Source organism: Polypterus senegalus, chromosome 4 (genome assembly GCF_016835505.1).
Source record: "Polypterus senegalus isolate Bchr_013 chromosome 4, ASM1683550v1, whole genome shotgun sequence".
Lineage (NCBI taxonomy): Eukaryota > Metazoa > Chordata > Cladistia > Polypteriformes > Polypteridae > Polypterus > Polypterus senegalus.
The window spans coordinates 164,678,974-164,703,491 of NC_053157.1; the positions used below are offsets into that span (position 1 = coordinate 164,678,974).

Sequence of the window (24,518 nt, forward strand, 5' to 3'; positions counted from 1 at the left end):
AACAAAGAGAACCTAGTTACTCACACTCAGCTATAACACAAACACTGTGACAAAGCTAAAAAATGAAAGCTTCCCATTTATCAAAATACTTACTATAAAACTAAACAGATAACTTATGTAGAAATTGCTGTTTGTGTAGAGGCCACAACATCCTTGATAGATTTCTACTAGTCCACAGAAGTGAAAAAACAAACACAGGTCAATACAGTTTCAAATTAACACAATCACAACCATGAAAATACACAATTCAAAAAAATTGAGTGGCAAGAATGAATGTATGTAGTATAGAGGGAAAAATCAAACCTGGCAAGCATAACTGCAAGAGTCATGAAAGTTAACGTTTAAAAAAATAAGACTACAGTGACTGCAATCTATAGTGTGACAAGACAGGGTAAGGAGTAATTAAATTGCAATGGAAAAGTGGGATATTTTAATGGCTCCTACTGTGCTATTAAAAAAGTGAACCTAAAATAAAAGTATCTGATTTAAAAGGACTTTACCTGTACTATGAAGGAATGTAGGCCATGGCAAACTCCATCAGGTGTATAAAGCTGAGCATAAACTAATGCATGGGTGGCTGTTTTTCCCAGGTTTCCAATCCAAATTTTTGCAGCTTCATGATCGGGGGAATTGATAATAAATTCCTAAAATAAAAAAGTATAAAGTACAGTTTCAAATTATTCAAAAGTAAGACTTTAAATTACCAACAAACAATAGACCTAAATGGGAAAAAAGGAATTTAGATTAGATAATACATACACAGTTTTTTGGTGTTTATTTTAAAAGAGCAGACCATTCTACTTGTGAGCATAATGTACATGTAGGTCCAGTTTTGTCTTCTTTACCCATCAGTATGCGGCCTAAGTACGTGTACTTACCTTTACTTTAATTGCTTTTCTATTGCAAATAAAGAGAGTTCATCTTCTTTATTACATTTGACAAAATCAGTTCTTTCTTTTCTCCTCTTTCTCTTATCATGAAAGCTATGTTTGTCAAAAAGACATCACCCATGCACTATGGAAAAGCAGACAACAATGACAACTGGCTCATTATGATACTGTAGCTTACCAAACTGGATCTCGGCTCATCTCTGCCTCTGCTTCAACCACAGCTCAGAGGAATTCACCTGTAGGCACTAAATTACCTTCTCTCCCACTCACAGCTTGCAGAAACTTATGCAAAGAGAAGTCGAATCACCATAGTCCACTGCAGCACTTTCCAACCTCGGCTTCTACCTATGCTTTAAGTTTGGAAAACATCACCCACAGGCACTACAAAACTTTCTCCTCATAATGATGAGATTGCAGAAGGCTGCCAGAGTCTGATGCATGGCTCAACTCCTCAGGTAAACAAAACACATTGTTCTTTAGACTCTGTACCTCCTTTGTACACTCTTAAGGGACTGCAGCAGCCAAACACCATTCTTATTGCCACCAACAGGTCCACATGCTGCAACACAGAGTTAAATTACTTAATTACACTTCCTAGAACCTGTGGCAATAAATCTGCACACAGAAGAATGACACCACATAAAATCAGATCCATGGTCCAGTAACCTTTCCTAAAACCCTCTCAGGTAATTCTCTCTTGAACACCATCTCAGGATCCTTACATGGCTTTGTCCTACCCGTATGGAATTTTTAGTTAATATATAATCTTTTACAATTTATTACAAATATACACTAAGTGAAGTTGTAACCATGAATTATTAAAACATAAGGAAAATGACTAAAGGTTTAACTAAATGTAGCTTAAAGCTTAAGCATGTGAGGTCTGCTACACCTTAGAGAAACCAGCAACTTGATTTTAACTTTGAAGGTTAGAGTAAGGTAAATGAGTAATGAACACCCCTCTAGAAAGCAAGAAAAAATAGGAAAGTCCAAACAGCCTTCCTATGAAGCGGCACTAAGATCAACAGTGGAATCCACAAAACACCCCTATCAACGAGGTGGTATTCATATAAATATCAACAGGAGTCAGAAAATACTGGTGCCACTAGTTGATTGAACAGAATAATAAAGTTCTGCCAATTGTACATACTAAGAGTCAGATAACGTGATGTATTAGATGAGGTAAAGGTAACAGAAAAGTATAAAAGCAAATTAATTGTTTAATTGATTGCTTACTCCGTGGACTGAGACATTTGTGAATGCTCTGTACAAATAAAGAAAGGTTCTGCATTTTCATCTGGTTCCTGTGACTGCCTTCTTTGAAGATAGAGGAAAGTTTTTTCCACAACATCTGACACCTAACCTGACACATTACATCCACAGGTCATTGTGTCACACCAGAGTATTGGCACTTCCACCCATGGACACATCGCCCAATAGGCATTTCAGGACTGCACACTCGTCCGTGACTTTCATCTATGGCACAACCCCATGCAACTCTTTTGCCTCTTTCGCTGGCACCCGATCCCTGACTTGCATTACGCCTTTAATACGGTCTACCACATGAGTTTCTTTTTTCTCTAGTCCTTCTTAGTTACCCACAAACTGACTATTTTTGTCAATAATTGGCTCCCCTGTATAAAATTATATAAGGCAATATCTAAGAGTAACTTTTCTACCTGGCTTTGCCCAGAACAGTGATAAAATGTATTCTACATTATTAGGCTTAAACAATATAGAGATATTGTGGCAATATTTTAAGCCTTTACCCAGAATATTATTTTTGCTTTGAAATGAAGACTAGTAAATGCTTGCTTGTGCACACTGAAAAAAAAACAAAACAAAACAATAATTTACAGACTTATAAATACTCTAAATAGGAACTATGAATCACTAGCTAACTACCTAAAGATAACTTATTTGCTTGCAAATAATTAAAATAGTGCAGTTATTTGGCAGTTTTTTGGGTTTTAAGATAGAGAAAAAGTGGAACTAGCAAATTTAAACAAAGAGGGTTTTCCTCAAATGGCACAGGATAGAGAACCTGGCTAGTGAATTGTGGGCTATGCTTGATGATTGGAAAATTTTAAAAAATAAATAGCCTGCATTACAACAAATAATGCAGCAAATGTAACTGCAGCTGTAACACAGATCAGCTGGCCTTGTCTTCATTGTTTTAGCCATAGTCTTAAGGTCGCTATAAGTTATACAGTATATTGACAGACTGCGCTCTGACTGTGTGTCTCAATATCACAAGTATTTTTTCAAACAGCTGGCAAAAGAGAAAAAATGTCCAGACCTTCATCTGTTGGAGAATTCACTCATTACAGTCATGGCTGTCTGTCGATTTGATGATAATGTTGTCCATTTATTTGTCGATCTCAGTTACTTTCCCTCTGTGTGTACACTGTTGGTACAGCAGGTCAATTGAGGAAAGGCAGACCTGGGGGCATGATGGATAAGGGAACTGCCCCCCAGATGCAGTTGGTTTAGTGATATCTTCCCATTCTGTTCTCTTGTTGATGGGTCCATGAAGGGTCCATTATCGTTCAAAGTGATGTACTCCTTCATTTATTTTCTCCACAGCCTGCAATCCCCAGCAAGTGTCTCAAGCTGCATATGTGAAATGGAGCAGGCCTTGACAGAATGTTTCAAGTAATCCTTCCAGTGTTTCTTCGGTCCAACTTGAGGTTGGGATACTTCAGCAAGCTCACCATACACAACCATCCGGGAAATTCGAGACTCATCCATGCAGATAATGTGCCCGGTCCAGCGAAGGACACAGCTGACCAGCATGGCCTCAATGCTAGCTGATGAGCCACATTCAAGAATTTCAGTGTGTGGAACCCCGTCCTACCAAGTGATGCCCAGGATCTTCTGGAGGCAGCGATTGTGAAATGCTTCTAGTGTGAGGATTTGCTTGTGGTAGGAAGTCCAGGACTTGCATCCATAAAGGATTGTTGATATAAATACCATCTGTCCGAGGCAGTTTGCAATCTTCTTAGTCACAGAGGCATCAGTAGATATTACGCTTCCGAGGTAGGGGAAGGATTGTGTGTTTCCCAGTATCTTGTTGCCAGTCTTGATGTCCACTTGAGGATCTGTGTACTGGAAGGCAGTCGGAAGGGTCAGTGACTTGGGGTTGCTGATTTCCTAGCCCAGGAATTGGCCAAGTGTAAAGACTCAAAGGTCCTCTGAAGACTTTCCGGGTGAAGAGCTACGCTGGCAACATCATTAGCATACTGGAATTCACAGATGATTGTCAAGGAGGTTATCGAGTGGGCTGACAACCTTTGGACTTTGAACATATTGCCATCTAGTCGCTACCACAGCCACACTCCATCAGTAGCATACAACATATTTCCGGAGAGAAGAGTGAAGGCAACAAGGTAAGTGTTAAAAAGCACTGGAGCCAGGAAACACACCCTTACTTGACACAAACAGTGATTTCAAAGGGAATAGATGTTTCCCCACCAACAACCCAGGTGTGCCTCTAAATGGCCATCACACTAATGCCGTCATAAGTTCAGGTTCCATACTAAGAACATACACCATCACTCAATGGTAGTTCTCCTCGTATGTTGCCCATCGCTGTAGGACTTTGATGAAGGAGAAAGGATGAGGAAGATAGATGAAAGGAAGAGCCTGCACAAAAGAGTTCTTGATATCAGTTGTAGTAAGGGTGTGCAGTCCTCAATCACATCGCTTCACTTCCTGTCAGGAATCCACGTGGCACACCAAGTGCAAGATGCGCTGACTCAATGGTGGGACTCATTATAGTAAGCTAACAGTAACATATTGTAACAATGAAGCAAGAACATCATTTGGCAGAATGGAACTAAAAGGGTAGCAGGTAGTTATTGGTGCTTTGTTATTCTGTTTTGGTGGCATAATGAAGACAAGCTCATGCTAGGATAGAAAGTTTAGGTATCCTGGAACAGGCACCAGCAATCAGGCATGTCATAGCTGAAGACAAGATATGGCAAGATATTAGCGTATTCAAGTCTGCAAATGCAGATATGAAGCTTGTTGCTATATTGACAGATGTTTTATTAGGAGAAGACTGTTTCTTTATTAGTACTTAGTATAGTTGTGGCAGTAGGTAATATCAATGGCAACGATGATTGATTACTTACATCGCAGATGGACTTTCCTTTACCAAGGAGTAGAACCAAGTGATTAAACACATAGTAAATATATTATGTACTTGTATCCCGATTGTATAACTATAGACTGCGAATGATTTCATTTTACTTACACTAGAAAGTTTAAATGCTTTTTTTGCAAAAAGCTGCAAACCCAAATATATTTTCACTAGCAAAATGCAAATTAGCAACCTGACAGCCTCCTCTGTTGTGGGGATCAACCTGGAATGCATGCCATTTTAAAGGCCTACGGAAGAAACACTTTGCAATATATTATTAAGACAAGAGAGACAGAGGATGTACTACTGCAAATGTGGCAGCTCTAGCCAAAGAAACAAGGTTGCTACAATCAAACAGCTGTGATACCATTATGTCCATGTCGCACTGCCCTGTGTGGTTTTTGTGTTTTTTCTAAATTCAGTAGTGCCAATGGGTAACTGCAGGTGGGATTTGCTATTTAGACCATGGGATGCTTTATGTACAAATGACAATTTGAGTTTGTTGTGAATATTTTGCAATAAAGACCTGCCTACTTACTAAACTAATAACTTCAGTAAATTTGTTTGATCCACCATGCTCATCTGTTTTGAAAGCAAAGTTTTGCTAGATAGACAAGGTTGATTTCTTATTTGCCAACCATTTTCACAGTATTAGATTTATTTTGTACCTCATCACAATGCATAGTAATTAACAATGATGACATCATGTGGCCAAATTGAAAACTACAGGAACTGCAAAAGCAATTCTGGTGCTTTTTGTTAAAATGATGAGGGATGAGCAGTACATAAGCTCTTCTCCTTAATGAGTGGAGCTCCTGGAGGAGCTCAGGCATAGTTATAATCACAAATGGGTAATTCTCACTTTTTATTTGCCGTAGACAAAAATTCAATAGGACCTTTTTTGTTCCTCATAAAATGAGCATTCAGAATAAAAGGAATGTATTTTTCATACAATTAATCATTAAACATTTAATAAGTGGCACAAAATATGTAATTCTTTTTCAACATGCTTTATAAGTTCTAAATAATTTTTGTATTCAACTTAAACACCTAAAATTGGCACTGTTTTGTTATGCAGTCATTTCAAATTATCTATACTAATAAAAGGCAAAGCCCACACTGACTCATCACTAATTCTCCAACTTGGTAGGTGGAAGGCTGAAATTTGGCAAGCTCATTCCTTACAGCTTACTTACAAAAGTTAGGCAGGTTTCATTTCGAAATTCTACGTGCAACGGTCATAACTGGAACCTACTTTCGTCCATGTATACGGCCATAGCCTGCAGCTCGGTCGCCGTGTGAGGCAGTTATGTCCCGCATCATCACGCCTCCCACGTAATTGAGTGCCTGCCCATATAAGGTAAATATTCGCGGGTGAAGGACTGTGCTTATGCAAAGGAAGATGAGATGGTCAGGGAGACACGCTGCCGCTAAATATTTGCGGGTGAAGGACTGTGCTTAGCATATTCATAAGTGCAGCTACTGCGGAAACCCTCTGACGCTGAACAAGCCTTTGTACACATATCAATAGGAAAGCTAGGTGTTTTAATTAGTTTTAAGTTTAAATTATGTTCATAGACACGCTGCCGCTAAATATTCGCAGGCAAATCCACAACTTAATACCGGGAATGCCTGTTAAACATCTTAGATTTATGAGTACCGATTTGGTTAGTGAACACTTCGATGAATGAAACCTGTTACCCTTACAATGGCTGACAAACACGGAATATAACTTGAACACAACACACCCTCCAAATACGAACCTGACTGAAAGAAATAATGATAATCAAATCCTTGATGACAGCAACACTCATAACAGTGACAAAACAATTACATTGACAATCATGTTACGTTATTTTTAAAATGCTTCCTTTTCTTTTTTATAACTTCTTTAACACACTACTTCTCCGCTGCGAAGCGCGGGTATTTTGCTAGTTTTCAATAAAAATCATTTCAATAGCATGTTGTATCCTAGAGGTAAAAGGCACAAATGTGTAGCAAAAATGGAAAATTTTAATTAGGTTGCCTCAGTTGGCTTTTTTCCCCTCTAGATATCTATTTTTAAAATTTTAATAGCCAATATTCTAAGTTGGACTAAACTTGAAATAACTGCTAAGATCTGTAGAATAAGTGCAGTACTTTTAGCGTAATGCTCAAACAAATAGGCAGACAGAAATACATATATACACACACACACACACATATATATAAACATATACTGTATATACACACATATACATATATTTATTTTTTTGCAACACAGTGCAGCACCAGCCCATGCAACATTCCTTTTGCCGCCAGTTTTTCCACCTCCACTCCTCCCCCAGAGCTTAGTTTTCCTACGTAGTGGCTACTAGCTACTTTTGCTCCAGTTCCACCCTCCGGAAATTATCTTCTATCTGCCACAGCCAGGTGTTACATGGGCGACCCCTTGGCATGCTCCAGCCACTTGGGTCCCCAACAATGAGGATCCAACGAGCTGGATCACCCTCAGGGAATCGCGCCATATGGCTGTAGTGCTGTAACTGACACTCATTCACAGTGCAGGTAATGTGCAGCATTTGGGACTCCATGAGCAACCGCTCATTTGACACAAAGTCAAACCAACGGTACGCAAGAATTTTACGGAGTGACAGAGTACCAAATGAGTCATCCTTATGGCAAGACAGGAAGCTCCAAGACTTGGACCTTGGTCCCTTTGCATAGATATCGGGAACGCCACACACCACTTTCTAGCAGCCTCATTATCCCCCATGCTCTCCCAATCCATCTACTGACTTCATAGGAAGAGTCACCAGAGACATGAATGTCACTGCCAAGGTACGTAAGCCTCTCGAAAAGGTCAACACTCTCTTTGCAGACAGATCAACTGCTGATGGCTGTGTCTAAGAGGTCATTAAAGGCCTGGATCTTAGTTTTTACTTAGGACACTTGCAAGCCCAGATACTCAGACTCCTCGCTCAGTCTCTTGAGAGCCCCGATCACAGCCTCCATTGACATCGCGAAGATCACAGAAACATCAGCAAAGTCAAGATCAGTGAATTTTTCTTCACAAACAGATGCCCCACAGTCACTGGACCCCACGATCTTGCTCAACACCCAGTCCATACAAGCATTGAACAGAGTAGGAGCAAATACACACCCCTGATGAACCCCAGAATCAAAATGGAAAAACACAGAGGTTCTGCCTCCACTCTGCACAGCACTCACAGTACCAGTGTACAGACCATTCATGATATCCAGCAAACTTGAGGGGATCCCGCAGAAACCCTCAGGATGTCCCACAGGGCAGATTGATCAACTGAGCCAAACGCTTAACGAAAATCAACAAAGGCTGCAAAGAAACTGCCGATATTCGTGTTTGCGCTCCATGAGAACCCTCAGTGCCAGGATGCAGTCGATGGTATACTTCTTAGGTATAAAACCAGACTGTTCCTGTCGCTGGTAGGTGAGCAAGTGATCACTTATCCTCTTGAGGACAACCCTAGCAAGGACCTTACCCAGCACCAAGAGCAGTGTTATCCCATTGTAGTTGCCACAATCCAGGCGATCACCCATCCCTTTCCAGATAGGGACGACAAGTCCCATTTTCCAGTCAGTTGGGATGATGCCAGTTTCCCAAATGGAAGCAAAGATTGCTTGCAATGCCAGGAGAACAGTCTTACTTACCACCAGCCTAAAGAAGTTCACCCCAGATACCACAGATCCCTGCAGCCATGTGTCCCCTCAGCTGGTTCACCAACTATACAATCTCAGTGAGATTGGGTGTTTCACAGCTAATTGGAGGATCAGCCTCAAGAACCATGGACCCAAAAATATCCAACGTCTAGGTTCCGCATTACCGGAAATGAAACTGCTGTAATTCCCGGGAAACCGGGAACGGCTAAGCTCGCATATATAGCATGTAAAAGTGTAAACATCGATCAAGAAATAACAGAGTTATAGTTGAAAATAATTAAGTGGCACGGTTTTTTGGCCCACGGTGTGGTTTGCCGATTAATTCAGTCAACAATAGACTGAGTACAGTGGACTGGGAGGAGTCTGCCATCTGCAGCTAACAAATGCTGGGACGGGGCAGACTTCTTTGACGTCTGTCAGACAACAGCTTTGAACAGCAACTTGAAATTGCAATGCGCCAGTCTGTTGCATTTGCATTATCTGTGCCAAGAAACTTGCCATCACAGAATGATGACAAGAAACTGGATGCATCAGTAAAAGCTGAAATGGTGGTGTTTCAGAGCAATGGTAAGCGCGGGCATTGTTTAGAACAAGTTTATCAGAATCTGATGACTGTGCCGCCTACTTCAGTGAAGGCAGAGCGTGCTTTCTCAGTGGCTGGCGTACTCTGCACGAAGGTGTGCTCTCAGCCGGACGACCGCACGCTGGACACATTGTGCTTTCAACGCTCTTATTACCGCAACTAACTAGATCAGGGGTGCCCAATATGTCGATCACGATCGGTCGGTAGATAAGAAAGGTAGTGCAGGTAGATCGTGTTGCATTCAAAAAATTTTTTTTTTTTAAAATGTTAGTCTATCATATATCCTCCCTATGGCATTTGCCACTTGATTGACATACAGGGTGACTAGTCTGAGATCTCTTTTCTTTGACATACAGGGTGACGAGTCTGAGATCTCTTTTCTTCTAACACACTGGTTATCCCGCATGCACCCATACAATCAGATTGTGATTCAGACTACGAATGCCATGAATGTAAATTACCCCGCTCTACATGTTGTCAAATAAATGAACCACACGCCGTGGCTTCGCCTCTGACGCTGACGTCTAAGGTTCGATCCCCGAGAGGGGGTGCAGTAAGTGTGTATGCCTGATGAGCCCAGAATTAGGGCGAAACACATGTCTTGTACTCTTTGCCTTATTTGACAGTAAAACTATATAGCATAGTATATATAGCATTTTTAATGTGGGTAGATCATTTCAACCTGGTCATTTTAAAAGTAGCTCACAAGGCAAAAAAGTGTGGGCATCCCTGATCTAGATACATGTACTTATATGACAGCATGAACTGCTTGTAGATAAGGTTAGTCTTTTAATGGTGTCAACATATTGGAGTAGTTATATTAAAAATAAGTGTCAGTCGTTCTAAAACCGTTCACATGTGATTCCCGGGAATGACATGCAGGATTCCCGAATTCCTGGGAATGGATAAACCCATCCGGGAATGGATTCCCTAACAACGTCCTAACTGGAGGATCTGCTTTAAATAGCTGCTCAAAGTAGCCAGCCCAGCAGGTCACAACTGCACTGTCATCTGTAAGGACCGTTCCATCAGACACCCTGACTTTGACTCTTCCGAGGAACAAATTCAGATGTGCGTAATGCTTCGATTCCTCTGTAAGCAGGATGTGGGTTGCTAGACCACAGATGGTGTGTCATTTGCTCACAGATTCCTCTAACAAATGTTTCTTTATCTGCCCTCGGATCCCTTGCAGCCGTCCTTTTCAGTTCCCTGTTGAGACCAGAGTTGCCACTGAACTGTGCGCTGTGACTCCTCTCGCAGATATCCAGGGTTCCCTGCAAGATGAAACACCTCCTTCTGGGAACACCGGTAACACCAACACAACCCTCAGCAACCTTCAGGGTCTTGTCATGGAACATCTCCAACATTACATTAGGTTCAGCTGTCGCACCCAAATCCACAAGTTCCTCACGCAAACTGTGTGCAAACTCATTAGAAACAGCCTGGTCTTGGAGTCTGGTCAAGTCCAGCCTCATTTTCCTAGTAGGTGGTAATCTACTGGACCTAAGCTGGATCTTCAGAATAGCAGCAACAAGTCTATGGTCAGAATTCACAAACTGGGCACTTTGTAGACTGTGTAGTTTTGCAAGAGCCTCCAGTGTCTACCCACAAGGATGTGATCGATCTCCTTCACCACACCAACAGTATTGGAGTAACCCAGTCCAACGATGCGGATCAGGGCGCTGGAACCAGGATCCAGTGATTCACAGCCCCCTAACCTTTTGCAAAGTCAAGGAACATGGAGCCACTTTCACCATGGACCAAGACAATCCTCATAGCCAGCCCTGTCAGTGCCAGTGGTTGCACTGAAGTCAGCCATGACCAGAGGAGTGTCATCTCTTGAAAAAGTCTCCCTCCCCGAGACATCACTTAGTGCAGTCGAAGCATGCACCGGGACAACAGACAAGGCAGTCAGGCAGTGCTGTAAGGATTGACATCGGACACCATTGGAAGAAGCCAATCCGCGATAGATAGATAGATAGATAGATAGATAGATAGATAGATAGATAGATAGATAGATAGATAGATAGATAGATAGATAGATAGATAGATAGATAGATAGATAGATAGATAGATAGATAGATAGATAGATAGATAGATAGATAGATAGATAGATAGATAGATAGATAGATAGATAGATAGATAGATAGATAGATACTTTATTAATCCCAAGGGGAAATTCACATAGTCCAGCAGCAGTATACTGATACAAAGAAACAATATTAAATTAAACAGTAATAAAAATGAAAAAATTAAAATAAAATTAATGTTAGCATTTACTCCCCCGGGTGGAATTGAAGAGTCGCATAGTGTGGGGGAGGAACGATCTCCTCAGTCTGTCAGTGGAGCAGGACAGTGACAAAAGTCTGTCACTGAAGCTACTCCTCTGCCTGGAGATGACACTGTTAAGTGGATGCAGTGGATTATTCATGATTGACAGGAGTTTGCTTAATGCCCGTCGCTCTGCCACAGATGTTAAACTGTCCAACTTTAATCCTACAATAGAGCCTGCCTTCTTAACAAGTTTGTCCAGGCGTGAGGCGTCTTTCATCTTTATGCTGCCACCCCAGCACACCACCGCGTAGAAGAGGGCACTCGCCACAACCGTCTGGTAGAACATCTGCAGCATCTTACTGCAGATGTTGAAGGATGCCAACCTTCTCAGAAAGTATAGTCTGCTCTGACCTTTCTTACATAGAGCATCAGTATTGGCAGTCCAGTCCAATTTGTCATCCAGCTGCACTCCCAGATATTTAAGGTCTGCACCTCTGCACACAGTCACCTCTGATGATCACAGGGTCCATGAGGTGCCTGGGCCTCCTAAAATCCACCACCAGCTCCTTGGTCTTGCTGGTGTTAAGGTGTAAGTGGTTTGAGTCGCACCATTTAACAAAGTCTTTGATTAACTTTCTGTACTCGTCCTCCTGCCCACTCGATGCAGCCCACAATAGCAGTGTCATCAGCGAACTTTTGCACGTGGCAGGACTCGAGTCATATTGGAAGTCTGATGTATATAGATTGAACAGGACCGGAGAAAGTACAGTCCCCTGCGGCGCCCTGTATTGCTGCACACAATGTCAGACCTGCAGTTCCCAAGACACACATATTGAGGTCTGTCTGTAAGATAGTCCACAATCCATGCCACCAGGTGTGAGTCTACTCCCATCTCAGTCAGCTTGTCTCTAAGGAGCAGAGGTTGGATGGTGTTGAAGGCCTAGAGAAGTCCAAAACATAATTCTTACAGCACCACTGCCTCTGTCCAGGTGGGAGAGGGATCGTGAAGCATATAGATGATGGCATCCTCCGCTCCCACCTTCTCCTGGTATGTGAACTGCAGAGGGTGGAGGGCTGGCGGACCTGTGGCCTCAGGTGGTGAAGCAGCAGCCGCTCCATGGTCTTCATCAGATGTGACGTCAGAGCAACAGGCCGGAAGTCATTCAGCTCACTAGGACGTGATACCTTTGGGACAGGAGTGATACAAGATGTTTTCCAAAGCCTTGGGACTCTCCCTGTTCCAGGCTCAGGTTGAAGATGCGCTGTAGAGGACTCCCCAGTTCCAACGCACAGGCCTTCAGCAATCGTGGCGATACACCATCTGGACCGCTGCTTTGCTGGCACAAAGTCTTTTCAGCTCTCTGCTCACCTGGGCTGCTGTAATTGTGGGTGGGGATGTCTCACCTATGCTGGTATCAGCAGAAGGATGGTTGGAGGATGCAGTACTCCGAGGTGAGAGTGGGTTACTGTGATCAAACCTATTAAAGAAGTTGTTCATTTGGTTTGCTCTCTCCACGCCTGTCTCGATGGTGGCACCCGCTTGAGCTGCAGCCAGTGATAATCTTCATCCCATCCCACACTTCCTTCATGCTGTTGTTCTGCAACTTCTGCTCCAGCTTTCTTCTGTACTGCTCTTTCGCCCTGAGCTGGACTCGAGTTCCTTCTGCACGCACTTGAGCTCATGCTTATCACCACCTTTAAAAGCCCTTTTCTTCTGGTTCAAAAGGCCCTTGATGTCACTTGTAACCCATGGCTTGTTGTTAGCATAGCAGCATACTGTTCTTACTGGAACTACAATGTCCATACAGAAGTTGATGTAATCAGTTGTGCATTCAACAGCCTCTTCAATGTTCTCACTATGTGACCCAAGCAATATATCCCAGTCTGTAGTTCCAAAGCAGTCTCTCAGAGCCTGCTCTGCCTCAGGGGACCACTTCCTGAATGAGCATGTGGTTGTAGGTAGCGCCCTCACTCTTGGTTTGTATTCAGGCTGAAGCAGAACCAGGTTATGATCTGCTTTCCCAAGCGCAGGCAGCGGGTGGCGCTGTATCGCCTTTAACGCTTGCATACAGTAGGTCGATAGTCCTGTTTCCCCGAGTGTTACAATCCACATACTGGGAGAAGGCAGGTAATGTTTTGTCCAGCGTTACATGGTTAAAGTCTCCAGCGATTAGCACAAGTGCCTCAGGGTGCTGCGTTTGTAACTTAGCAACTACGGAATGGATGATGTCACTCACCATCTCCGCGTTCGCTTGAGGGGGGATGTAAACAATAACAGCAATCACGTGTCCAAACTCTCTGGGCAAGTAATAGGGCGCAGACTTACGGCCAACAGTTCAATGTCCCTGCAGCAAGTGGAGATTTTAACGTTTACATGTCCTGAGTTGCACCACTTTGTATTGACATAGAGAGCGAGTCCTCCTCCTTTCTTCTTTCTGCAGGTACTTGCGTCTCTGTCCGCTCTAACTGTGCTAAACCCAGGTAGCTCCACGTTAGCATCTGGGATGATAGACGTTAGCCACGTTTCACTAAAACACAGCAAGCTGCATTCTCTGTAGGTTCTGACATTTTTCACCAGCACAGCCAGTTCGTCGATCATATTTCAATCAATCAATCAACATTTATTTATATAGCACATATTCATACAAAAAAATGTAGCTCAAAGTGCTTTACAAAATGAATAGAAAAATAGAAGACACAATAAAAAATAAACATAAGTCAACATTAATTACATAGAATAAGAGTAAGGTCCGATGGCCAGGGTGGACAGAAAAAACAAAAAAAAACTCCAAAGGCTGGAGAAAAAAAAAAATCTGTAGGGGTTCCAGACCAAGAGACCGCCCAGTCCCCTCTGGGCAATATTTGGTATTGAGTTTACATTTCCCAGGATCACAAAAGGCACCGATGGTTTATAACACCATTTTCTCTCAAGTTGTCTCGATTTAATCTTATCTTTTATCTTTGCGCCGGCTCGGCTGCCCCGATATCGTCTTCTTACCTCGTCAGGTAAATAAGGAACCACACCGGCATAAGCATTTGTTCTCAGTGCTTTAAGCTGACTACTTGAATAGGCGATTCTCGGAGCGTAAAAATCCATGTCAAATAGTAAAATAGTAAAAAGTGTCCAGGGAGCAATTCCACATAAAAGAAAGTGGTAGAAGTGATCAGTGAAATAGAGAAAAATAGAGATAAAAAGGTAAAAAGATAAAGTCATATACGGAGCTGCTGGAAAGGCTGCCACTCGGATGCGGCGCCGGAAATGAGTATAGAAAACCTGTTTACGACCTTCTAAATACGTTTTTTAACATTATTAGAGCCCTCTGGACATGAAATAACACCCTTTAGTTACCATTACACTCGTATTACCCAATATATTAGACAAAATAAGAGAAAATAAGACATATTAGACGTTACAAATATCATATTACTAGGCGCACTCGCCTTTTAAGGCGACCGACTTTTATCCTCAATTTTTGTGCGCTCCATGTGTACATCAGGCATGTAAGTGTAGGGAATGAGAACATCAAAGTGCCCATTCATAACATCTCCCGAAAACCTAAGTTTTTTTTATCCCCTCAAGTGCCTGTCCAAAGTCGTACAATGTCAGCTCGAATCTGTACTGCTAAAGACGGAGTTTCATACACTAAATAAGCTATAGATGAGAATAAGCAAGCACCATCTCCCCTGTTATTTACTACGCGGTGAGGCATTTGTACTCCATCAACATTCATTATTTCCAGAGACATAATTTTGTCTATTTTTCCAGCGCATCGCAAGACAAAAGCAAGGGAACGATGAGAGCACCAGAACTCTGCTCACATCGCGTTGCTTCGTACCTCAAGCCGCAAGTAGTAAGTCTGTAATAAGCGGAATACCGCTATGCTTTGCACTCACAGGACGGAAGGACAATCCCAAACGCTTTTATATAGTAGATTATTGTACTGTACATTTAATTGCACACAACCACTAACCTATGAAGGCACGACCTCAGTAGGAGAGTCTTCAGAGGGTGGTGCAGTATCTTCAGCAGGTGTGTTGTTGTCTTCAGTGAAGAAGTACTAGGAGCAGGCAGTGGGTGTCTGGGTGCGCGGCTGAAGAACATCTTCATAGGCAGTTGCTGGCGCTGTCTTTTCATATGCGTGAGGAGGCTCTTGTAGGGTATTGCCATCTTTAATCATATCCAAGAGTTTCACCTTCTCCTAGATAGTAAGCTTTTTCTTCCGGCGCTTAGTTTTATTGTCAGAAGGCTAAGAAAAAGCAGCACGTTTAGGAGCCATCGTAGGGCTTAGATAAAAGTTCTCAGAAAGCGCATGCGTAGTGACGTAAGCGTGTATGAGAAAACAAACGCGATAGAGTGAAGACGCGAAAGTCGAAGCGTGATATAGCGAGGGATCACTGTATACAATTTTTCTTGCATTGTACGTATTTATTGCTGGTGGCCTGTCTATCGTAATGGCTGTAACATATGTGATATCGGAGACACTCGATATCTTTAAAATAATATTTAGGTTTTAGGCCTTGTTCACACGGGCGTTAAAATCGAGCGTTTTTGCGTTCAGAGCGTTGGTGAGCGGATCAAGCGCCAGTGTTTTCTACGTAGGAGTCAATGAGAGTGTTGACACGGGCTTTGGTGATGTGCGTTTGTCCGGCAGCGCGTTTATACGGCATCAAAAAAACATTGCATGCAGCTTTTTCTTGCCATTCAAAACCCAACGAACGCAAGGAAACCGCTTCTAGTTCGTTTTCTGCGCGTTTATTTTACGCTTCGGAGGACTGCTTCGGAGGACCCATGATCCTACATGCTATACATGTTCTAATATAATATTTGATAACGATTATGTAGGGGGGGGGGCAATCCATGGCGGGGGTGGCATTTCTGTGCATAACACCGGTGTAAGCGCACACTCGACTACTGTTTCCTTACCTCAAAGTGACAAGTAGTCTCTCTTCGGGGCTAACACCAAGTCGCATATTGGTTGATCGGCGTGCAATGTGGCATTGCACCAGCTGCAGCAGACAATCAAAAGTGGAAACCGACATCCGACAGTAATTAAAAAACTTGCGCGGAAATTTTCGCATTTCTTCATAAAGCACAAAAAAACTTCCTTTAACCGGAAGTTGTGCAGTCAGAGGATGAACCCAGTAGCGGCGGGGTTTTTTCTCTCCCTACGTCGCCGTATTACGAGTATTTTTAAAACAAGAAGATTAATATCTAACATAGCAAAATGGTCCATATTGAAAGGAGGCACCTCAAATAAAACGACAAGGGCTTTCATATCCAGTTCCCGACACTGCCTCCACAGGTTAACACACAAACTACAATTTGGGCTGCAGGCTGGCGTTAGACAGAGACAAATGAACGCCGGTGTAGAAGTCAATCGATCGCCACCACAAAATGCAACATAAACGTCTCGGACGTTCAGAGCAAGTTCGTTTATCCAAAAACTTAACGCCCGTGTGAACAAGGCCTTACTGTATATAAACAGTGTGTTTACATACATAATTTCAATGAATCTTACCTAATATCTAAGAGAATACAAAGGGATTATGCTGTATAACTGCAGGGAATATTTATAAACAGTGTGGGAGAGTTTATAAGGGCTTAAAATATATAAAAATAACCATATAAACATATGGTTTCTACTTCACGGATTTTCACCTATCGTGGGGGGGGGTCTGGAACACAACCCCCGCTATCAAGGAGGGATTACTGTATCCACCTACATAGATATGGCCAGTCCCAGGTCTGCACACCTCAGAGAGTGCGTCACTGAAATGCGTTTAAGCAGCTCCTCCAACAGCAGAGGAAGATGATCATCATGCCGGACAGATAAGATGTTCCATGCATTTACCCAGATGGGCCGCCTCAAATTGGGACCCGAGTGCTGCCGTGCAGTGGGCAACGCCTCAGCACCACACCAGTTCTGATCCCCAACAGACATGACCCCATTGGTTCTCCGATGGTTTCAACTCTTCCAGGGATGAGACTCCAGAGGGCTTTCCGACCATCCCCTTCATGATGCGAGCAGCCTTCCTACGGGTGGCAGCAGCAGAGCTACTCCCACGGAGAGCAAAAAGGAGTCCTTTCTGTAGTCTCACAGCTGTGAAGTTTTTTTACAGTGGCTGGAGTGCCAATCCTGCCACCAACCCCCATGATTTCTCTGCAAGTTGGAGGACCGCTTGCGGGGCCGGATTCAGTTTAACGTCATACCCAGGTCCCATAGACCTTTTCTGTCTCTGCTACGTCCTGCAGACCAAAACAACTCACAATACTCTAGATGAGGCCTCACCAGTGTATTATAAAGCTTGAGCATAAACTCCTTGGACTTCTACTCTACATGCCGTGCTATATAACATATTCTGCCTTCTTAATGGCTTCTGAACACTGTCTGGAAGTTGATAGTACAGAGTCCACTACAACACCTAAATTCTTCTTATAAGGTGTCCCATTGTGTATTCAAACCTAACATTTTTACTTTCTACATGTAATACTTTAATCTATTGACATTAAACTTCATCTGCCACAAGCCTGTATGCTGTCCAAGTCCCTCTGTAATGATTTAATGGATTCTAGATTATCTGCCAGTCCACCTGTCTTGGTATCATCTGCGAAATTAACAATCTTGTTACTTATATTCCTATCCAAATCATTTATATACAGTATGTTAAAAATAGCAGTGGCCCTAGCAATGATCCCTGTGGAACACCACTCATAACATCAGCCAGTTTTGATAAGTTTCTTCATACCATCACCCTCTGCTTCCTGAGCCAATTCTGCACCCATCTAAAAGCATCATCCTGAACTCCCACTTCTTTTAGTTTGATGCCCAACCTTTCATGTGGCACCTTATCAAATGCTTTCCAGATAAGTCCAGATAAATAATATTATAAGCTCCACTTTGATCATACCCTTTTGTTGCTTTCTCATAGAATTCCAGCATGTTAGTAAAACATGACCTTCCTCTTCTGAACCTATACTGACTGCTCAGAAAAACTCCTGTACTTGCCATGTGCTGCTCAATCTTATCCTTAATAATTCCTTCTAATAATTTTCCCATGATGCATGTTAAGCTTACTGGCCTATAGTTGCTTAGATCTGCCCGATCACCTTTTTTATACATATATGATACTCCATTTCCAAATGTTGCAACATATAGTAACATAGTATGATTAAGAGGCCTGTGGAATCTTAATCAATTTCTAGTCCCAGTGTATTTCCCAGTAAATGGTGTTTACGATGACCGAATCAGACATCCATTCAGTGTAACAGCAGCTCCTGATTTTAGTTTTGCCAAGTGGTACACAGACGTGATATCTAACTTCCACCTTACGCTACAGTTCACATCTCAAACATTAAGTGAAACGACAAAAACAATATACAGATACGAGTAGAACATTGAGAAAAACTTGACAGTGGCCATATCGGCATTGCATTCTTGCTTTGAAAAGCTCAGTGGAGTAAAACAGTAACATTGTAACCAATGATTACTAATGTAAAAGTATAATAACATGTTTAACATTTAAGAAAATGTGCAAATAAAAATACTCATCATATTAATAATATCAAGATTTTTATATATTTTCATTATTAAGTAGGGACCTAAATTGTTTTTTGGGGTTTTTCATAATTGTCATAATTCATAAAACGTCTGGGAATAAAACCAAACTTCACTACTTTCAATTCTAAAGAAAAATAAATTCTGATCTTTGACTAAATGACTACAGTGTATGGTAAACACTTTCAAACTCTTGTCATTATATCCTTTTGAATATCTATATCTCAAACTATCACCCCATCCCCTAACTCAACAAAACAAGAAATGCTATAATTATAAAAAGAAAAATATTTAGTTACAAAAAATTAGGAAATCACAAACCTGAGTGTGGGGGTCATATTTTGCAGTTGTTCTCATGCCTCTGGTATTGCTTCCATGGCTTATTTCAGTAAGTGCAAAACAGCCATATGTCTGGAAAAAGATCATTGAAAAAAATAACTGCAATACACTACAATGTGACCTGATATTAACTAAATCCATTAAATTTTGAGAATGTTTGTTAAAACTACACATATTAAAGAACCCATAAAACTGTTAAACCAATCAACTTAAGGATTCACATTAGTATAATTAACAGTTTAATTTTTATAGTAATTAATTTTAACCCTGAAATTCAGAAAGAAGTCTTTTAGTCTTATTAATTAATTTGTAAAAATATAGCTCAGTGGTGAATTTTTGATTAAAATATTTTAAGAAATTGGCCTGTGTATTTATTGTTGTTGCCCTGTATACTGTACATTTTAGTTTCCACTAGAAACCACTGACAACATACTGTTTAAAAGTTAACCAAATAATTGTGATGGACGGCCGGCATTTCAGTCTGGCTGGGACGTCCCTCAACTGAAAGAAAGAGGAAGAATAGCCTTTTAAGGGCACTACACCCCCCGGGACGCTAGATGGCATCTCCCCTGGAAGGAAATGGTTCCCTAGATTCCTGCAGGGCAGCATGGGACATGGAGTCCGTTTTTTCAGCTCTGTTGGGTGCCGTGGGTGACGCCAGGGGGAGCTCGCCAAGAGCCTGGGGACTATTATTGTTACGCCAACAGGAAGGATGATGTGGCGTTTGACCCGGAGAAGGAGTACTTCCAACCCAGCAGGTCAAGCCGGAGTTGGGTGGTAGAGGAACGGAGCTGCTGGGAGTGGAGGATTTGGGTATTGTTATTTGTTTATTAATTAGATAGATAGATACTTTATTAATCCCAAGGGGAAATTCACAATTATTGATTATTGGAAGAATTGTGGAGTGTGCGGTGCTTTGTGCACTATAACTGAAGAATATCATTAAAGAAATTATTCTTGGTGTTTTAAACATGTGTCCTGGGCGTCTGTCTGGTGGGTTAAACAGGGCAACAGCACCTCTAGCGTCCACATAGTAAATCTCAATTCATTTCAAAACAAGAAATTAGTCGAGCAAGCATCTGTAGTCTGAGCTCCCTTAAAATCAGATTAGCCCTCTTTTGATTCTGCACGGTGTATTTGTTTGGGTGTCATGGTTTAGCCTGCACTTTCCCACTGGATGGAGTTCACAGTTTTTTGTTTGTGATGCCATTTATTTGTATTTATGTTCGCCGCACGTCCCCACACACACACATTTCGCCACCACTATATTTTTGCCCCGGTATTTACATACATATCTATAATTGCAATTAAAAATTTAATAAACCTTACCCAACATTGAAAATAAAAAAGTTCACTCAGGTAGTGTTCTTATAAAACTCACACATCAACATTTTCCACTGAAAATAGTATGCGTGATTGCCTCCATTAAAGGTGAGTATTGCACTTAAAATTTAATCCGTGTTATGTGATATAGTATTGTACAATTGTACTGGATTTCGCACTTTTTTTGCCAGCACTACAGCAGTTTCAAGACATGCTTTTACAGTTTTCGCCGCCTGATTATCGGTGGTGCATGGCTGTGTTGAAGAACCATCAACACCTCGCAGACAGTGCAATATCAAAACTGTTGCGTCACCACTCACCACATCGTGTATTACTTTCTCACTGAAAGCATTATTTTTGCATCATGATTACACCTAAAATGAACTTTATAAAATTTCACTATGGCAGAAAGAATTTCGTCAATTAGAGGTAAAAGATTTACAGATTCATTGATGCTTTAAAAAAACAACAAGGTTTGCACAATTTCGAAATTACACAACTAATTACCAGTAATCCAGGCAATCAGAGAAACAAGAAGTATGCTGCAATTTCTGCTAGAATCAAAGGAATTGCCCAAAATTTTTTAAATCATAATGTAATTGATTACCTTAGAGGCATCACATACAACTTTGAGTTCTAATCAATAATTTTATAAAGGGAAATATTATTAAAATCAAAATTACAAAGATATTAATTCAGTACATAATTGCATTTCACATTTGTTTTTTCGCAATGTCATGTGAAATTAATTTTTGTAAAATCATATGGATTCATTTAATTGAAATAAAAATTCATATATGTTTACAGAGTGTTTCATTTAAGTGATTCACTATTGCTAACTTTTTTATCATTTTGCTAAAAAAAGTTTAAATTAGGAAAGTCAGTTTTGAACACTGAGAACGATTATTCATTTTATTTGTCTAGAAATTTTCAACATTCAAAACGTCTGAGTGTGGGTATTAGAAGTTACTGGGGTGGGGGAAGGGGCGGCATGGTGGCGCAGTGGGTAGCGCTGCTGCCTTGCAGTTAGGAGACCCGGGTTCACTTCCCAGGTCCTCCCTGCGTGGAGCTTGCATGTTCTCCCCGTGTCTGTGTGGGTTTCCTCCAGGTACTCCGGTTTCCTCCCACAGTCCAAAGACATGCAGGTTAGGTGCACTGGCGATTCTAAATTGTCCCCTGTGTGTGTGTGTGCGTGTGTACCCTGTGGTGGGCTGGCACCCTGCCCAGGCTTTATTTCCTGCCTTGCCCCCTGTGTCCAGCAGATCCCTGTGACCCTGTAGTTAGGATATAGTGGGTCGGATAATGGATGGATGGGGCGAAATGTGCTGGGGTGAAATGTAAGGGGGTGAAATTTCCATAAACCAGCTCCCCACATTACCTGCCAATCACCATTAGGAACTGCCCTCCAAAGTATTTAAGGGAGGGACTGCCATAGTTTCTGTTGGCTCATTGCAAATGTTTCAGTGTTTTATCACATGTTTTGCTTTTCTGTGCATTTTCAAACCTGTGCTCCGTTTTTTGACGATTTGGATTCTGTACTGGAACTTTGTTCACTGTGGATCACCTTGCCTTTTCAGGCAATTCCTTGGGCTCTGCGGAACTTGTTGTATTGCAGAGCCTTTTGTGAAAATAAACCTTTTCGTTTTATGAAGATTTGCTATCTTGGCCCTTTGAGTTTCTAGTCAAGGTTTCTGACAGTGCTCCCCCCCGAATAGTGGGCAACTTTACTAAGTGTTTTTTCAACTGATCCATTTGAAACTCCCTCAATTTTACAACATTGGGCTATTAGCGCCTTAGTTGGGAAGGCTAGTCCAGGCTTAAAGTCAATAAGTGTGTAAACATTCATTAATTTATTATGCCTTACCTTCATGCTCTCTACGTCATCTGCAAATTGTTCATGCCTCTTTGTGCCAGACCTTCTCACGGTCCCAGCAAACAACTGTAATTAGGTATTACAGTAAAACTTTGTAAACACTTTGCACATAAATTCTAATCTTATAAAACTAAAAAGTTGGTGCATAAATTAAAAAAAAAACTATTTAATTAAGCAGGAAAATTAAGTTAGAATACTTATGATTCAACACTTCCTTAAAAAAAATGTGGTGTTATATATAACAAAAATTGACATTTAGTCAACAAAGATTTTAGTATATACTCAAGGTGCATCACCACTGTCGCCTCTACATGCAAGTGCACACACAGATCCTGAATTATTTTATACAGTATGTTACATAAACCACTGTTTGGTGTGTTTGGCTCAGGACACACAAATTTCAAGTGGGCTTACAAAGTGTTCCCCGTGTACAGACAGACACTGCCAGTGACACTTCTGAACACTTACTAAAAAAAAAAAAAACAGCATTCAAATGTGTTCATGGCACCATTATATCATGATTAATCAATATGGTAATGATTATTTGATCCAACTGTATGCTAAAAATAAAACAATAATTGTATTGTGTAATACAGTGGTTAAACATGCTATTGCAGTCATACAACAGTATATACATAAAGAAAAATGTGTTTATCACCTCAGTACTAGATAATCTAATGGTGTGTCTGTTATTTATGCTAATTAAAACACTCAAATTTGCACACATTTTACACATTTGATAGAGAAGGGAAATAATAACTTACCTGCAAGTTAAGAAAATATTTGGTTGCTAAAGACCAATCATACATGCCTAAGCAGTCACTAAGTGCAGTGGTTAAAAAAGGATTTTGCATTGCTTCATCATTTGTAAGGAAACTATATCTGAAGAGTTGTTTGCTGCGAAGGAAAGTGAGCTCACGCTGTTTTTCTAAAGAGATATCTTCACCAGGTACACGTGCAAACAGTGGATCTTTTTCTAAAGTTGATAATACATTCTTCTGTGAAAAATAAACAGATAAATAAAAGTCACAGATGTATCATCATACTGTATATTTAATAGTACCAACTAAATAAGGTGGTTGATATTCGTCAAATTACATTTTCTTCTAGTTACCTGAGACTGATGTAAACATTAGGCAAACATAATGAAGATCACAATCAGCCGGTAATGTATATCGCTTTGAACACATTTTAAAAACACATCTTATCTCATTATATATAAAAGAAAAAAGGCTCTTTGCTTTGGAGAAGCTTAGTTATTTTTATTTAATGTTACCCTGTTTCAAAGTACAATATTTAAGCTAAGCTGATGTGCTGATGTCATATTACAAGACTTCTACCTGTAGGGTCATATTTGCAGTCACTAATCTTTTTGCCAGATGATGTCAATTTGAACAACTGAAAAACACTGCCCATGCTACATTTACTGACCGAGTGCTGACAATTCCAGCAAAGTCATGCTTGCACCTTTATGTGATAACATGCTACCTGACAGAGCCAGCACTGTATGAAGGGATAACAGCCACAGCAAATTCAGCAGCAATTTCAGCTGTTTTTTTCTTTTTTCCATTCTGTCATGGTATCCAAGTCATGAAACATCAGAGAGATGAGCTCTGCTTGACAGGTCCAACACATTTAAATTCCTGGCTGATAACTTTATCTACTCAAAATTTTATAAAATGCTATGCACAACAGGTAGACTAAGTTGTGACATGAAAAAAACAGCTGAAATATTAATCCCAAAATGCTTTTCTAACTCTGGGTTTTTCATACCCTCCAACACAATTTAATTTCAATGTTCATTAAAAAAACATGTTTTATCACATTTGGCCTTTTTACACAACACCAAATATTTTAT

The 24,518-nt window shown here is 41.0% G+C and overlaps 1 protein-coding gene across 2 annotated transcripts in view; it reads right to left on the bottom strand.

Annotated features, from left to right (window-relative positions):
- Positions 1-24,518, bottom strand: part of acox3 (acyl-CoA oxidase 3, pristanoyl) — a 93,762-nt gene that overhangs the window by 67,364 nt on the left and 1,880 nt on the right. For both annotated transcript variants that reach the window (XM_039751617.1, XM_039751618.1), the window contains exons 3-6: positions 23,425-23,658; positions 22,652-22,726; positions 19,447-19,536; positions 501-644 (exon numbers count right to left, since the gene is read on the bottom strand). In XM_039751617.1, coding sequence (XP_039607551.1) covers positions 501-644; positions 19,447-19,536; positions 22,652-22,726; positions 23,425-23,658 — 543 coding nt within the window. The remainder of the gene's footprint in view (positions 1-500; positions 645-19,446; positions 19,537-22,651; positions 22,727-23,424; positions 23,659-24,518) is intronic.